Source organism: Haplochromis burtoni, unplaced genomic scaffold, assembly GCF_018398535.1.
Source record: "Haplochromis burtoni strain Fernald_Lab_line unplaced genomic scaffold, NCSU_Asbu1 Contig_55, whole genome shotgun sequence".
Taxonomy (NCBI): domain Eukaryota; kingdom Metazoa; phylum Chordata; class Actinopteri; order Cichliformes; family Cichlidae; genus Haplochromis; species Haplochromis burtoni.
Genome location: NW_024582416.1, coordinates 158,544 through 176,549, shown reverse-complemented (window position 1 = coordinate 176,549; position 18,006 = coordinate 158,544). Strand labels below are relative to the sequence as shown.

General features: G+C 46.6%; 1 protein-coding gene across 6 annotated transcripts in view; it reads left to right on the top strand.

Annotated features, from left to right (window-relative positions):
• LOC102292653 (AT-rich interactive domain-containing protein 1B) overlaps positions 1-15,734 on the top strand; it is a 158,524-nt gene extending 142,790 nt beyond the window's left edge. For 4 of the 6 annotated variants that reach the window (XM_014333603.2, XM_005922389.3, XM_005922388.3 and 1 more), the window contains 11 exons: positions 642-836; positions 1,384-1,599; positions 2,671-2,893; positions 6,592-6,733; positions 8,925-9,094; positions 9,932-10,064; positions 10,174-10,293; positions 10,396-10,471; positions 11,212-11,938; positions 12,230-12,360; positions 12,587-15,734. In XM_014333603.2, coding sequence (XP_014189089.1) covers positions 642-836; positions 1,384-1,599; positions 2,671-2,893; positions 6,592-6,733; positions 8,925-9,094; positions 9,932-10,064; positions 10,174-10,293; positions 10,396-10,471; positions 11,212-11,938; positions 12,230-12,360; positions 12,587-14,371 — 3,918 coding nt within the window. In that variant the 3' untranslated portion in view covers positions 14,372-15,734. The remainder of the gene's footprint in view (positions 1-641; positions 837-1,383; positions 1,600-2,670; positions 2,894-6,591; positions 6,734-8,924; positions 9,095-9,931; positions 10,065-10,173; positions 10,294-10,395; positions 10,472-11,211; positions 11,939-12,229; positions 12,361-12,586) is intronic. The other 2 variants (XM_014333602.2, XM_042220764.1) reach the window with 2 other exon arrangements.
• The last annotated feature ends 2,272 nt before the right edge of the window (positions 15,735-18,006 follow it).

Below are 18,006 nucleotides of genomic sequence, written 5' to 3'. Positions count from 1 at the left end.
TCACAGACTAGCGCTGATATTTCGTTATTCGTCAGGATCAGTTTGGCCGATCTGGCTTCAGGATATGAAACAAACTCGGGGGGATGCAGACTGGTTGCATCTGTGGTATCCTGTTACAGCACCACGCTCTGATTCATCCGGTGAGATCGACCTGTTCTTTCACAGATGTTTGTAAAGGCTGAATGGCTCTGTGCTTGATTGATGTCTGCAAACAGCTGAATTCAAAGATGGGGAGGTCTGACCCAATGCTTTTGTCCGCGTAGCGACACTCATAAAGTCAGGAAAACACTCAAAATCAAATTCTCTGATGTTGTAAAGGTCTTCCCTTTAATCAGTGCACCTCTAGCTGTTGTACTAATGATCTCCTATTTCATAAATATCCTTGAGTAGTTTTTGTATCCACAGTCCAGAAACCCAGCGGCTATCATCTGACCTCTGAGGCCTCTGTTCTATCAGTGTGCACGGTGCACTGAGGAATGAGGATCAGTTATAATACAAAGCTAAAGCATCGTCAGGCGATAGCTGATGGTTTTGAATTGCCTTCTTTTGTTGCCTTCCACAGTGACTGTTATCCTGCATTCAGCCAATCAGATGTTTCTGTGCAGCGCTGAGCAGTAATCCCGCTGCTCTCTCTTTAACAGCTCCCGGACGTTTATGTCAACAATAACAGCAGCGGCGGCTCCCAGCAGTGCGTGTCCCAGCCACCCACTCCGGGCGGCGCCCTACCCGTGCCCTCGCCCCTCTCACCCAGCCCCGCCAGCCTCTCCTCCTACCACGGAGATGACAGCGACAGCATCAGCAGCCCCCCCTGGCCTCTCAAGACTCCCTCCAGCCCCGTAAGAACCAGACACCATCCTGCATGGATGCATTTATGCACTAAAAGCGTGTTTCCGTGTAGTCACTGGAAACCTGCTTGTTAGAGCACGGACAACCTCCTGAAGCAGGATTAAAGTTTGGTGCGATTAACTCCACCGGTTTGAACTTGAATGCTCTGTGCAGGAAGTCTGTAAAGGCTCCGGCTGCACACGCTAAACCAAATGCTTTCGACAAGTATTTATTTTTACTTGGTCATTCAACCAGCAGCCGACTCAGAATGTGTAAATAAGGAATGAATTTTTAATGATGCCCGTGGGAAGAGTGGCTTACTGTGGAAAAGAACACTATCCTGCAGAACAGAGCATGTACTGTATATCACATATAACATACACTGACTCTGAGTTTTCCTAATTACCACGTCTTTATTTACATTATGCATCTGCATGAGAAGGCAGAAAAACTACCTGACGTAGTGCTTTTATACATCTTGTATTCAAATAAAATGTCACATATTCAGATTCAGAGTTTAATCAGGTACTTTTCTCCTCTGCTTATGTGCATCTCCAGAAAGCCAACCCTAACGCCTCTCCCTTCAGCGGCGACCGAATCGCACGGCTGTACGAGCTCGGTGGAGAGCCGGAGAGGCGAGGCTGGGTGGAGCGATACCTGAACTTCATGGAGGAGCGGGGCACACCTGTTAGTCAGCTTCCCACTGTGGGCAAGAAGCCGCTGGACCTGTGGAAGCTCTACATGGCTGTTCGGGAAATAGGAGGCCTCGCCATGGTAAGGCGCAGGAAGCGTTAGACACAGACTTGAATGTGGAGGAGCTCGTATTCTCACACAGCCAAATCATTTCGCTCCGCTCGCTCTTTGGCTGCTTAGTATTCTTCATAAATCTCCACGGCATATGGCGAGCTTGTAAATGTTGAGAAATGTTCTCAGGAGAATGAGATACATCAAATTAACCTCAGAGAAAGCTGCCTACATCCTGAAACCAGCTCCAAGCATGTCATTCCTCATGTGATAAAAATGTGAAATTAATATACCGGCAAGGTCAGGTTGGGCAGAAGGACGGAAAACAGGAAGCAAAAGTATACGGACACCTGACGGATACTCGTGTTACACAGCGGCCGGCGTTTTCTGCTCTTTGATGGACCTGAGAGGCAGATTCTCTGCAGACGTTCAACAACACAAAATTAGGAAAAATGTTTCGTTGCTTTGGAGAAACATAAAATTTAACATGTTTTTTTTTTCTTTATGTGTACAAAGATGCCGTCTAAGTGCAAATCTGTAGTTGTTTTACACCTAAAACCTGTCAGACAGTCTTCAGATGTGTTTTCCTGTCAGCTAGAATCAGCTTTTCATAGTTTTAGCAGGTTCACCACTTTAGTAAACCAGTAATATTTTTGCCCTTTTGACCTTAACCCATCACCTTTGCATTCCTCAGTTTCTACTGCTGACTTTCAGTTTGTTTAATTCTCAGCTAAAAATCAGGTCCTTCTGCTTCTTTCGGATTAGTCGAGCAAATCTTTCTACACCGTGAAAAACAGGCTGTGTGGTCAGGTCAGGCCCACATACTCTTCTCTTGTGTAACACAGTGCATTTTTTCGCTTTTACATTAAAACGTACAACGTGAAAATTATCTGCAAGTGACCTGCGACTCCTGCAAACACGGAGCGCTGAGCCGCGGGGTTGATTATTCTGATTAGATTAGCAGGATGTGATCGCCCATTCTCCAGGCGAAATTATAAGTGTGCAGCTGATACTACCAGGATGGCGCCGAGAAATTATCTCAGTTGTTACGATCTGTGCCAATCATTTCGCTTCCTAACATCATGTTGTTCTCTGACTCAGGTAAACAAGAACAAGAAGTGGCGTGAGCTGTCCAGCACCCTGAACGTGGGTACATCCAGCAGCACTGCCAGCTCGCTGAAGAAGCAGTACATCCAGTATCTGTTTGCCTACGAGTGCAAGATGGAGAGGGGAGAAGACCCGCCAGCGGACAACAGCAGCAGTAGCAGCAGCATGGCTGGAGGGGACAACAGGAAGCAGGTCAAGATCCAGCCGCCTTCACCTGGTAAGTCCTGATAACACACTGCCTCAGCCTCCAGTCTGTCAGCATGGGGGGTGCAGAGACTCAGACCTTCCTCTGTAGCCGTGCTGAATGGCAGAAATCTGAAGTATACATTTAGAAGATTGGATGCTTTTATAAGTCTAAGAATCTGACTCCTTAACGACCCTCTGATAGCAGTGAATATTAGATTACAGTTAGGATTACATTTAAAATTAGAAATAGCGCTCAACATTACGCCCTGATTACACGTACACAACTGGGAACCCCGCAGAGATGAGTGAACATTAACACTGCTTTGGTGAGATGAGTCTTGGTTTAATAGAGGTGAGCGAGATATGATCGCCACTTGTGCCTCCACGCGGAGCCTCGCCTTTATTTGATTACCCTGCGTCGGAAGGTTAAGTAATATTGTTTTGGTGCACTAACACAACACAAAAGGTTGCTTTTTGTTTGTGCGAATTACCTGTTGGAGCCATGTGCCTCTGCGCACAATTACAACGGGAGGACGAGGACGGGAGAGAGAAGGAGTCACGTCTCTAATTTGCAGCGGAGATGAGAAAAGTGACCCTTGCTTTTAAATAGAACATTGGAGCACTTCACCCGCCTGCGACGCCACAGATTGCTTTTCCTGGTGGGCGGAAAAGAGCACCAGCCATCATTTGCATACACACACACACACACACACGCATGCATGCATGCATGCACATGCGAGAAGTTCATGTAAAAGTTTTACAATTCATAATTCAGTGCCTTCTCATCTATTCGAGGGGATTTAAACATCTCAGTTTTTACACAAACTCATTTTGCCAGCTGATGGTGCACGTCATCTGAGATGCAGTCTGTAAGGTAAAACGCGAAGAGGTCGACGCTCGTGACGTTTAGGTTGGCTTTTGGGTATGCAGCACTCGACTGTGAACTGCTCACGCTACGACACTCCTGCACCACCATCAGAGTGGGTGGAGAGCAGCATCTGCAGCTAGCACTGCGATTCTGAAGACCAAGAGACGTGTCTGTGCAGCAGTGTGCCCACAGTGCACTCAGACTACAGTAAAGCATGTGTTTCTAATTTGAGTTTCACTTTTACAATCGTCTCGCTGAGTCTGATTCTGTCGTTGCATTTTTTTCTCTCCTCGGTGTTTCCCTGTTTTCCTTCGCCTCTGTCTTTATATCATGTCCATCCGTGTTCCTCCTGAATCATCTCCTTCATGGTTAGGATTTGATTTTTATGTTTCTGTCCTGTTTTACTTTGATAGTCAGTTTTCTTTTGTTTATGCTTTGTTTTATTTTCCTTTGACCTAACGTGTTATGAACCATAAGCAACAACATGAAACAAAGAGTGACGCCAGAGTTTTTGGATACATTGTTTCTGAATATCAAGATGAAAACAGCAGCCAGTAGAGCAAAAGGAGCCAACCACAAATTACCTTTACCCCAAACCTGTCAGGTGTAGGTAACGCCCAAAGACTGTTGCACTCCAACCAGCAACAGAGAGGCAGAACACATCCAGGACTCAGGACCTCTCATATACCAAGCCAGACTCATATCCCTGAAACTGCAGTGATCATAGGACCGTGAGACCCACACCCAGGATAACAGACGAGCAAAACAAGCACAGCCACACACTGCAGAGAGTTTGTGAACACCTGTCGTCAGCCATCATTCATCCTCGAAAAAACTCACAGAAAGGAGCCCGGACGAGCCCCCAATTTATGTTACAATCCAGCTCATATCTGTGTATTTAATGAACAACTTTACTATTAGAAAAGAAAGAAAATGAAAGAGATTTTTTTTTTTAGCATTTAATTCTGTTTTTATCTGTTTTATTTCATTAAATGTGGCAGTGGGCAAGCTTGCCCTCTGATTAGCTTTACCTTTAAAAAACAGAGTGATCTCCTGTAGACACTAACTTTGCGGTTCGTCTTTGCCCTGCAGGGCTCACTTTGGTTGTTTTATGATTAAATATCCACTCAGTGATGCACTCAAAGCATTTTTCATTTTTCCCTGTTTTGAAAACTATGAATAGAATGAAATGTTTGCAGTTTGTAATATAGACAAAGTTTAATTTAAGTGAAAGAAATGTAATAAATTTAACCATCGTGCAATAATGTTTGATGTTTAAGAAGCAGACTGAATATGCATAATTACCTTTGTATTTATAAATTTGCAAAAAGACTTTTTAATTACTGCACTTGCACATAAAAAGGGAAAATTATGCTATGAAAAGAAGTCCGTATCGCGCGTGCACACGGCAAGAAAACCTCCCGTTTTGTCCTTCGTGTTGCTCGGTGTTAATGCGCTCTCTGCCTCTGTGCGCTTTGAACTGCCCCACTGACTCCCTGCCAGCCTATATATAGACTGACAGCCCAGTGATGTCACTGAGGGAGCGTGTCCAGCAGGGCGGGTGGGGGTGAGTGGCGGTGGGGTGTGGGGAGTGATTAATGAGGGCTGGAATGTAGAACGTAAACAAACCCGACCTCGCCGTCACCTTTCATTCACAAAACAGCTCAGCTGACTGACTTTTTTCCCCCCTTCTCCACCCCACCCCCACCCTCCCCCTTAACCGCTGCCACCCCTCTGGATTATGTCACCCGCTGACACACACACTTTTTCCCCCCTTACGTCTCGCTCTAAAAGACGAGCAGAGGGCACTTAAGTTCACGCTGTCCTCCGTCCTCATACCGCCACCACCCCCACCGCTGCCGCTCTTAGAATGGTAAACCTCTTAGCCCCGACTGACCCCGCAATTGTTTGCACTTCCCCACGCGTGCTTTCCGTTTGACGCCGGGATATCCCAGGACGTGAAGAATCCCTAATGCTCACTGACCCCTCTTTGCCCCCTCCTACCTCCTGCTCATAATCATGGGATAACCATCTCTCCCTGTCTCGCTCTCCTTCTCTCCGTCTCCTGTGATGTAGAGGCAGAGGGTATCATTGAATAATTCAGAATTAGCATGAATTTTTAAAGCTTAAGTCTTTCTATGGAAACGTGCGGTGCAGGGAAAGGCCACTCAGGATATTCGAGAGAAAGGCTTCTTACACTAAATGCTCATTAGGACACTTTCATATTCTCTCTGTCTCCGTCTTTGTCATGATTTCACTGGAACGGTCCACGTCTTCTGTTAAACCTGCTCCTGGGAATTTGGATCCGTTGCTTTTATCGGGCTGGGGGTTCAAATTTCTTCTGATTTCCTCATCATCAGGAGTTTAGGTGTCATAACAAAAGTTTGCACTAACCTGCTCTTAACCCCAGAGTTTCTGTGTGAAACCTCAAGCTTTCTGAAGCGTTAGCTTGAACATGTCATGATTCCATCACATTGGCTGTTTAATTTTACATCTGATACATCTGTGGCCTCGAGCTTAGCTCGCCACTTGAAGTCGATGGCACACAAAGACAAAAAAATCCAGCTAAACCGTCTTCAGACAGCTTTCACATTAAGAGCAGGTCTGTGAGTGGAGGCATCCTTCCCTCTTCCTCCTGCTTCCTCTTCCTCCGCTCGCCTCCTGTAGGCTCACGTCTCGTGTAGGGCATCGCTGCGAGTGCTTTGGCCTTAAGCCCAAAGGTATCTCCCTATTACGGCACATCGCTGCAGTAAAACCAGCTCTAACTCAACCTTCAGATCGTATCTGAAGACTTGTGGAAGACCAACAGTGTCAACGTGTTCTTATGATACAGAACTAATACTCCTACTTGTGTCTCCCAGCTCATTCAGGCGGCTCCCTCCAGGGCCCACAGACACCTCAGTCCTCTGGCAGCAGCTCTACAGCAGAGGCAGCGGGGGACCTGAAGCCCCCCACACCTGCCACCACCCCCCTAGGACAGGTCACACCACTACCCCCCAACAGGTACACACAGACGCATGCATGATGCTCCTGGTGCTGCATTTACTGACGTGTGCTGCTGACTCATTTTCTCTAAATAAGTTGTGTGTTTGTGTGATATCGTTTGTGTGTCAGCAGTCTGTTTGTTGATGTGTGGTATCCAAAAGTGTGAACATTGTCTCTAAAATTAAACAACAGCGTAGTGGAGCGAGCTTGAAATAAAAGGGGATGCTCTCAGTGTGCTGCTATGTTTAGGTGAGACTGGGATGTGTGATTTGGTTCTTTCTGCTCTTTATGTGACGATTCGAGTCGCACGCCTTCATCTCTGCTGGTTTTAATTAGAAACAGCAACAATCACGTTTGCTGAGCCTGAGAGAAGCACTGTTTAATCGGTGATGGGAGAGTGTGTGTTTGAGCTCTTTACCTGGATGTCATTATTATGCTTCCTATTTTAGATCAAAGGTTTTATTTTGCACACAGTTGACTGATGGCCTCTTGTCACATTTAAATTTAAGGTTTTTTCGTGCGCATCACAGTGGGGCTGTCAAACTCTGTTTCCTTCAGGGCCACACTGGGACACGCTGGACAGTTAATTAATGAGTTTTAATCTAATATAAAAAGCATGCCCCCCACAGCCTCCTCACAGGCCTCCCAGTCAAGTCAACAAAAGCCAACAAAAAGTAATCGACTTGATTTATTCACACAAAATAAAACAGTTTTGTTGTTGAGTCTCCGAGTTCCTGTTTCACAGTCCTGAATGTGACACATCGATGGCTGCGTGCGACCTACCTGTCCTTGTTTCCACATTAAAAACCTAAAAAAAGTTTTTTCAAATTAAACGTTGATTTTGTGTCGTTCTGTGTCCTGAGCTGCCCATTATTTCTTTCTGCTTCGTTTCCATGGAGCAGACTTTCTTGTCATTTGTAACGTGGTCCTGAGTTCTCTGAAGGTCTTTCAGATTGTTTTTATTTTTTTGACATTGGCGGCTTTTTCACTCGTTTTCAATCCAGGCCTCGTACCTGTTTGTTTTTAAAGCAATGTTTTTGTTAGTTCAGCTGCATAACTCTGACCTCTGAGTCATTCATGCATAAAAAAGCTCCTTGCAGATGAAACTGTGTTGTCTCTACACATAACAGACAACCTAGCAAAGAGACTATTTTAGATGATCTCTTCATGTCACAAAAACATTTGGTCTCATTTCTTTACTGTCCTCACTTGAATCTGTGAAAAGTACCCAAGATAACACACTTTGACATAAAATAGTATTTTTGTACCAACAAAATAGCTCAATAGCTGTGAGCTGAAGAGCTGGCTTATCTCAGAAAAAAATTTGAGGAAACTGAACAAGAATCAGGAAAAAAGTAAAGACCTGATTCAGGATCTGAAAGATGTATTTGGACCTTCAGCTGATCCATCTGCTGTTCACTGAAGCTTCAGCAGAAATGATCTCAGTCGAAGGACAGCTGTCAAGAAGCCAAGACTGAGGTATTAAATTACACAAGAACTGGACTGAAAATCAGAGCAAAGGGTGTGACGGTGTGAGGAATATAAATTTGAAAAGGTTTGGTTCAAATCATGGTCAGTATGTACAAGGAGGTCAGGGGGAGGTCCAACAGTGAGTCTGCAGCCATCTGTGAAGCAGGGTGGGGGGTTGAGCTGCATTTCAGCCAGTGGTGCTGGGATCTTGTCATGAATGCAGAAAAGTACCATCAGATTTTGATCCACCATGGAGTAACATGTGGAGAGCATGGCAGTGAGGCACACAGGGGAACACCATCAGTGTCCCCAGAGCCTTCAGCCCCCCAGACCTCAGCATTACTTGGGCAGTGTGGGATCATCCTGATAGAGAACAAAAGGCAGAAACATCCAAAGAAGAGCTTAAAACATCCTGGAGAACCCACCTGAGAGAGAGTTGAGTCTGTGCTGAAGGATAAAAGCGTTCACACCAAATGATGACCGTTAGAAATGTGCAAACTGTTTCATATTCTGCATTTCTGTGTATGTCTGCACGTTTCAGTACATCTCTGCACCTTTTTCCTATTTTCAAAGGAAAAATTAAAAAATACACGAGGAGCGGCTCAAATAATAAAATGACCAAATAGTATATGTCATGATTGACTCCCGCTATTAAAAAATGAAACTGACAACTTTATTATTTTTGTATCCAAGCATTCAGTGTGTTGTGTCGGTGCCTGTCATCCCCCCTCACTTCCAGGAGCAGTGTGAGCGTGCAGGACCCCTTCTCAGAGGTGAGCGACCCGGCCTTCCAGAAGCGGACCCCCGCCCTGCCCCCCTCTGCTACGTACCAGCAGGGCCTCAGCATGCCTGACATGATGATGAGGATGCAGTACGATGCCAAGGACCCCTTCGCCGGGATGAGGAAGAGTGAGTGAGACACATGCAGTAATAAACCTTCACCCAAACCCGATTCTCCATTTTTATTTTCCTTAATTGAAGTTTGAGGGAACAGCGTTGTTCTGAGATTCATTTAATCCACAGGTACGACAAATTAGGGGGTCGTTCTCAACTTCATCCTTAAACTGTGCAAAAGCTTTCATTTCAGTGAATCTCATATCCCAAAGACAGTAGGCTTTCATCTGTTTCAGTGGTCTAATTCATTATCTTGTCACTGTGTCATCTCACATCAGGACAGATGTGTGTGTTTGTGTGTGTGTGTGTGTGTGTTTGTGTGTGTGTGTGTTTTCCTACTAGAAGTATGAATCGAAATGAGAACTGTTTGTCGCTTTATCCAAAACACACCAGCTCGTTTTAAGTTCTTGTAGCTTAGTCTGCGTCTCATCCTAACTTTGTTCCTCCTTTTCATCCTCTTGTTTCCAACCTTTCATCCTTCCCCCCGCTGTGAAGCACCTGCTTCGACCAACTCGTGCGGTTTGGTTTTCAGAACAAACGGGAGTTTTAGAAAGAATGGCGGCTCCTCTGAAGGCTGGCGAGAATGGAGTCTGAATGAATAATATGGTGGATGATAGCTGCATAACAACTCAGAACAATAGGTTTAATCATGCAAAGTGCAGAATATTCATAGAGGCATGCTGCCACCTGCTGGTCAGCAGAAACATGGTTCGTGCATTCAGAAATGCACATTTAGCTGCTGTTGGATATTTCCAGGAGAATGAAACCATTTCCCCTCCTTGTTCTTTAACGCGTTCATACAATTTAGATTATTAGGTCCAGTCTAAGGTCTTTGCTTTCCTTCCTCCACAGTGGCAGGAGCCGATCCTTATATTCCAGCCCAGATGCCCGGAAGCGGTATGCAGGACATGTATGGTCGACCCCCATCAGCCCTGAGCATGAGCCAAAGGTCACAGTACCCGTACGGGCCGGGCTACGACAGGAGGTAAAAAAACACAAAGTGGGGGAATCAGTTTCCTCTTATTTATTCTGTCCTGAACGTCGAGGCGTGGTGTACTGCACAGCATCAGTAAAGCATGTCCTGCTGTCTTTAGGCCGGACCATATGATGGGGATGGAGGGGACCATGGGCCCCCCTGGGAGTCAGACCAACATGGGACCTTCCAACAGTGAGGGCAGCATGTACTCGCCCAGCAGATACTCCTCACAGCACAGGTCAGCGCTCTCGTACGTGTCTCCAGCAGAGTGTGCGTGCCTCTCTGGAGGCCTGTGCAATCAGTGAGTGATACTCTCTTTCCCCTCTGTCCTCTGCTTCAGACACGACGGCTACGGTCAGCAGTATTCCAGCATGCCGTACGGGATGCATCCATCTGGGATGTACCCACAGCAGCAGGTGAGACAGCTCGTCACGGCGCTCTCAGTCAGAGCTTTACCGTAATCATACCTGCTGTAAACAAGACGTTTGATTAGAGTGTCAAATCTCAGCCCAGAGATAATAAATTAATAAGATAACAGCACAGTGGGTGGGATGTGTTTTGTGACTGTGGTTGTTTCTTGTTGTCATTGTGATCACAATCAATTTCTGCTTTTTTGAACCATCAGAATGAAGTAAAGCAGAGCGATGATTGCTTGTTTTGAGTCCTAATAATGACCCTCATGAATGGGCCAATCAATGGTCCTCTCTCGCACGTCATTTGTCAAACTGAAGATTATTAGCGACATAATTATGGTATCGAGTAGAACTGTATCTTTGTGTCTCGGAGGAAAATAGTGTGAGGTAATTGGCCATTAGGTGACCGCTCTGAGCAGAAGCCATCGCGTGTTTTTGCGGCGTCCTGCTGCGTTTCTGCCACACGAGCGTGGTTTCAGATTTAGTTCACAACTCAGAATATTTCTGAGTCTTTGATAGATCGGCGGAGCTCCCGGCTGGAGGTGTAATGGAGCATCGCGGTAAAATAATTATGGTAATGGAAGTACAAGCCACGCGCCTCACCTCTCGCCCACTGACAGGTGGATGTGAAGAAAAATGGATGCTCTCGTGAGCTTTATGTGCACGTCTCATGGAAGCATGTTTTCATCGTGTGATTGCTTTTTGTTAAGCGTCGTCGCTAACGATCTCCCCCGTTGCTTCAGCAGGGCTACAAGCGTCCGCTGGATGGAATGTACGGCCCCCCACCCAAGAGACACGAGGGCGACATGTACGCCATGCAGTACACCAACCAGCAGCCGGACATGTACAACCACTACGGCAGCGGTTACTCTGAACACAGACCGCTCCAGGGACAGTTCCCCTACCCGTACCCCCGCGACCGTATGGCCCCCTCGGGCCAGAGCCAGCACAGTGTGCTGGGTGGGGGCCCCCCTCCTAATCACGCTGCCGACGGGCCCAACATGTGGCCTTCGAGGACAGACCTCGGCTACCCCTACCCCAGCAGGCCGGGATCACAAATGCCCCCGTACGGCTCGATAGGCAGAGACGACATGGACGGGCGGCCCGGGCCGGAGCAGTGGCACCGTCAGTCTCCATACATGTCATCATCAGGCGGCATGCCCCCCCTGTCCTCGCGTCAGCCATCGTCTTATTCCAACTCCCCGTCCATGGCCAACCACCTGCCCAGAGCGCCGAGCCCAGGGGCCTTCCAGCGCTCCATGGACTCTCGAATGTCGCCCAGCAAAGCGCCATTCATGTCCCCCATGAAGATGCCTAAACCCGGCCTGGCCATGATGGGATCGCAGGGCGGTGGACCCATCGGGCAGTTTCCTCCTAATCTGAGGAGGGACCTCAACTACCCACCGGGTTCAGTGGAGGGCACCCTGCCGATTCTCAAGCCTCGACGCAAGCTAACATCCAAGGACAGTGGTAAGATCGTTTTTTAGGTTCTCAGCAGCAGCATATTTGCAGCTTGTTTAAACCTGGTTCTTCTCCAGTGGAAGTTTTCCGTGTTTTCCAGCTGTAAAAGAAACAGTGTTTTAGCTCCCCTATCGCTGCACTGGTGCAGCTCATTGTCAGCTAACGGTAGCACAACATGAGCCAAATTTTATCAAAGAAATTACAACCATCTACTTTGGTTAGCGTCCCTCTCATCTTCAGGACGTTTGATTGCCAGTTTTTTTCTTCCTGGTTCCAAAAATCCCACTGTTTTAATCCCAGGAACGCCTGAGGCCTGGCGCGTGATGATGTCTCTGAAGTCTGGCCTGCTGGCAGAGAGCACGTGGGCGCTAGATACCATCAATATCCTGCTGTACGATGACAGCACAGTGGCCTCCTTTAACCTCTCCCAGGTAAAACCGACCCACAGAACAGAGCCTGTCTTTATCATCATCTAGATCCTGTTTTTCTTTTGCAATAAAACTCCACGAGAGTCAAGTTAGTTATGCACCTCTGAGGTTTTGCAGTATTATATCTATTTAAAAATTCTTGGCTCATATTCAGAGTCTGGGACTATTTGATAGCTCGTCTGACTTCTTTCTGCTCAGCATTGATCACGTTTTATTTTTCTCTGTCCAGTTGCCTGGATTCCTCGAGCTCATCGTCGAGTACTTCCGCCGTTGCTTGATTGAGATCTTTGGCATCCTGGAAGAGTTTGAGGTGGGGACTAAGAAACTGTCCTCAAGTCCAGCGTCTGCACAGAACGAAAGACCTGAGCGGGATTCTGGCTCTCCTGTCCAGCCTGAGCTCTCCAAAGCCGAGGAGACCCAGGTGGAGCGTGCCGAGGGCGTCACCGAGGAAGTGACACCTGTTGCTGCAGAGCCGGCCGAGGTGAACGGCGAAACAGAGGAGTCCAACATGAGCGTTAACAGGGAGAACAAGAGTGGAGAAGATGGTGAAAAGGAGGGAAAAGAAGAAGAAAAGGAGGCAGCAGAGTGTGAAGCAGAGACCGTGGATCGGCCCATAGCAGAGGCGGAGCATAAACCCAAACAAGCCAGCAAATACGACAAGTTCCCCATCAAGATTGTTCACAAAGAGGACCTGACCGACGACATGTCCGGTTACCTCACAGAGTTTACCAGCGGGCTGCTGCACTGGCAGGCGGGTGGAGGCGACTCCACGGCACACATTCAGACACACTTCGAACCCCGGAGCGAAGCGCCCGAGGATGAAGGCAGGAGAAACGAGAGCAAACAGGAGAGCAAGATGGACCACAAAAAGAAGCAACCTCTGAAACACATCACCGCGACTATTGACGACGTTCTGTGCGCCCGCGTTGACGCCCTCGCTTACGGCCATCCCGCGCGCTCTTTGCCCTCTTACCCCTTCAGGGTGCACCCAGATGGGGAGGAGGACCACATCACCTTGCTGGAGGATGAGCCACGCTGCCTGGACGAGGCTCCGCTCACCACCACGTCTGCCTGGCAGGACTCACTGTCCAAGCGGTGCACCTGCGTCTCCAACATCGTCCGGAGTCTGTCCTTTATCCCGGGGAATGACTTGGACATGTCCCGCCACCCTGCTCTGGTTCTTCTGCTGGGCAGGCTGCTTCTGCTGCACCACGTGCACCCTGAGAGGAACAGGTTACCTCCCAGCTTCCAAAGAGACGAGCAGCAGGAGCGGGGGCTGTCGAGCAGTAAGGACGAGTGGTGGTGGGAGTGTCTGAGTCTGCTCAGGGAGAACGCCATGGTCACTCTGGCCAACATCGCTGGCCAGTTGGATCTCTCCACTTACCCAGATACCATCTGCCTTCCCATCCTGGACGGCCTCCTCCACTGGATGGTTTGCCCCTCAACCGAAGCCCAGGACCCCTTTCCGTCGGCAGGACCTCATTCCCAGCTCACCCCCCAGAGGCTGGTGCTGGAATGCCTCTGCAAGCTGAGCATCCAGGAGGGCAACTTGGACCTCCTGCTGGCGACGCCGCCGTTCAGCCGACAGGAGAAACTGTTCACGGTCCTGGTGCGCTACGTGGGTCAGAGGAAGGCCCAGGTGTACAGGGAGATGGCGGTGGCTGTGCTCTCCCACCTGGCACAGGGAGACCCCACAGCGGCGCGTGCCATAGCCATGCAGAAGGGCAGCGTGGGTAACCTGGTAGTTTTCTTGGAGGACGGCGTTAGCATGGCGCAGTATCAGCAGAACCCTCACAGCCTGCTGCACATGGGCCATCCTCCCATGGACCCGCCCAGTATAAACATGATGTGCAGAGCAGCTAAAGGCCTGCTGGCTATGGCCAAAGTGCAAGAGAACAAGAAAGAGTTTGTACTGTATGAAAGCAGATTATTAGACATCTCCATCTCCTCGGTGCTCAATGTGGGAGTGGTCGCCATTATTTGCCAAGTCCTGTTTCACCTGGGGAAGTTATGACATGAGGAGAGGCGGGACTGGCGCGGCACACGCTGAGGCTATTTCTGTGGTTTTTCTATTTTTATTTATTAAAATGACAGAAAATGTTTGTGTTTTTTTAAAAGAAGTATCTGCATAAACAAAATGTCTCTATCTATATACATATATATATATATATGTATAGCTTCTGGGCGATGTCGGGATTTGAAAGCTCGTTTTAATACAAATATTTAATACCTGCTGGTGTCGGATTGCTGCGTTTGGTTTGGCATTATTTTCTTTTCTTCCTTTGTTTACTTTTTCAGCCAAAGCTGCCACCAGATCTTGGTGCTCGATTCTGTGGTTCCTTTAGAGTCGATGAGATGTTTTTCAGTTTTATAAACGCCAATATGCTCATCAACTTTTTGTTAATGGAGAGTATTTATTTAAAATGTGACACTGTACAGTAGTTTGAACTTTTTGCCAACAGCGGTGGAGGAAAAAAACACAAAGAAAACACTGAGTTTTTAAACTGAAACGTCTCCATCGCTGGAACATACGTTGTGCAATAGGACTTGGAGCAAGTTGTCCCTTTGAAAACCAGAGGATGTAAAAGCTTCTGACACCTGCAGTGTGCGCTCAAGGCCACGAGGAGGCAGCATTGCACCAGCCAATCGACATCAGAGAAGAGCATCCGTCAGAGAAGCGTCTAATTTATCAATCATAGCCTCAATGACTTTCACAGATGAACTTTGTGTTTCCTGATCACTTGTGTTATGTCTGTATTTTTTCATCACCGTGTATATAAACTGTTGTACACACGATTCTTTCGGTCTTTATCTAGCATAGCAGGAGACGGGACTTTCTGACTATTATAACAAATGCTTTTATTGTTGGTAAATTTGGTATTGTTATTATACATATTTTGTTAATGGGGTCAAATATTTGAACATGGCAGATGTATCTGATGTTTCACCGTTCAAAAAAAACACACAAAAACAACAAAAAAAGAAGAAAAAAATCCTGTATGCGTTGTATTATAGCTGAGAAAACAATCGCTTTGGTAATGAAACGTGGAAGTGCCAGGGTGAGGGGGTGACTGTGGAGACGCCATGCGAGGGAACCGAACATCTTTCTGTTTGTTCATGTCCTGCGTTCATGTCAGTGGGCATATTTTTGAATCTACACGATGCTCGAAAACAAAACACGTGAAAAGATCAAAACATCCTGAAAGCTCATTGTAAAAAATGCCTTTTTTCATATGACTCCTGTCTTTTATTCAGTATACACATTTATACTCTGTGCTGCACATGTCACGAATAAATGTACGATGAACATCGTTAAGCACTGGAGACGTTACATTATGTCCAGACAATCTTAGGCCAATAAAACAAACATCAACTGCTTACGTGGGCTGTCTTTTATTGGCTGCATCCGGATCCTTCATGGCACAGATTCAAAAAGGTGCTGAAAACATCTGAGAGTTTGGTCCAAGCTGAGATGGTAGCGTCTCACAGTTTCTGCAGATTTGTCATTTGCATCCGTAGTGAGAATCCCCCGTTGATTCTGTTGGATTGAGATCTGGACGCTGTGGAGGCCGTTTGAGTGCAGTGAACTCAACAAACCAGTTCGAGAGGATTTGAGCTTCATGACTTAGTGTGTAGAAGATGGTAGACTGGTCTAAAGGGACGGACGTTGCTCGGGTAGGCTGTGGAGCGTTAATGATGCTCAGCTGGTGCTCAGGGGCCCAAACTGTGCCGAGAAAATATCCCCACATCGTCACACCCCCACCATCCTATCCTTGTAATGATCAGCTGTTGGTACGAGGCAGGATGGATCCATGCTTCTGGTTGTTTACACCGAACTCTGACTCTAATCCAAATGTTGCAGCAGAGAAAGACTCATCGGATCCCGAAACGTCGTTCCATCGTCTGTTTTGGCGAGCCTGTGTGAATTGTAGCTCCAGTTCTCCTCTGACATCAACAAGGATTTTCTCCTGGAGAGCCGCTGCTCACTGAATTTTTATGTGAACCATAGTTGTTTGGGAAAGTCCAGCAGATCAGCCCGCCTGGCACCAAAAACCTCACCACATTCAAAACACCTCAGCAGCTCACCACCACCCAAAAGCATCTGTGAAGTGCAGCCATATGATTGGCTGATTACATCTTTGTGTTAATGCAAAAATATCCAATGGTTTCCCTAATAAAGTGTATAAGTGAGCACGGTGATAAGTTGATAAGATAGTAAACAGCAGAATGTGATGATTCTCCTGAAAGCTGACTGTTCCTTGGACAACGTTACAAACTGTACATCACAGCAGCTCTCGGGCTGTGTGTCTAACGCAGGTCTTGGCATCAGTCCCGCCCTTCAGTTAGAGTCAGATTTTATTGTGTCATGGATCATCTCACTCTTCAGGCGCTGCAGAAACACCAGCTCTCAGATTCACTGGACTCAAAGCCAAACTATTGTCCTCCAAAGACTTCATCTCACAGCCTTGATCCGGTAAACATACAAGTATTTATAAGTATTAATATCAAGGAGAAAGTGTACTACTGGGTGCCATGAGAACAGTTGTATTACTCCGTCTGGACGTTTCCTCATAGCCGTGGAGAAAAGACAGCTGTTTGTCTTTATTCTTTATTGTGGTTTGTTTTCCACTACACACACAATGCTAAGTTCTCATATTTGTCCTGGCATTATGTGCTGTCACGTTGTTGTTTAGCACAACTGAGGTCCTGGATGAAGGTGTTATAGCCCAAACAGATCTATCGAGCAGTGGCTGCACGGCCACTGAAAATCAGGCCTGTTGACACCATGCAGGGTTTAGCTCAGTTATTTTACACCCATTTTCTTAGTTAACTCTGCTAATTGTGATTAAAAATATTCTGTTTTTGTGCTGCACACTTAGATCAATGGAACATGGGAGGTACAGCTACCCCGTCTCTTTGCTGCTGCTTCCCATCTGTTATACACATTACTCCCTCGCTTTCAGAAAGCCTCCATAATTACCAGTTTCACTCATTTTGGTTTCATTTATTTTACAGTTCGCTTTGGAATTAGTTCATTAAAATGTGCAAAAATAACCAGCACAAATCAAAGAACTAAGCTGGATTTAGATTTGTAGCATCTGAAAAAGTCTTTTTAGAGATGGAATTATATTCATTCTAATCTGCTCTAGAGGAGGAACACTGAGCTCATAAAACCTTAAATATGTGCATATCATCATCATAGTTTAGTCCGACAATATAAGGAACAGTCACTCTGTGCTTCCCCCTGTTTTCAAGCTTTTCACATTAAAACACTCACAGTTTGTGTTTGACCTTAAACAACTTGAGCTTTACAAGCTTTTACTTTACGAGTCCACAGAAACGTCTCAATCTTACATCAAAGATGATAATGTTGTGAAGAATGATGGAAAGCTAATTTCTTATTCTCTGCAGAAATCTGCTAATCTGCTGTGTTTCATTAATTATCACAGGTTATAAAGGTTCCTCTGTTAATGAAGACATGCACATGTGCAAACACGATCATCAGAAGTGCTTTTAGGAGCAGAAACTCATGACTGATGCACTCTGTGTACCCCCTGACTTTAATGCGTCCTCTTGCAGCGTTTCCAAGAAGGACACAAACCATCAGCCACTCATCTATCCAAGGATGTTTGAGTTTTTACTGAATAG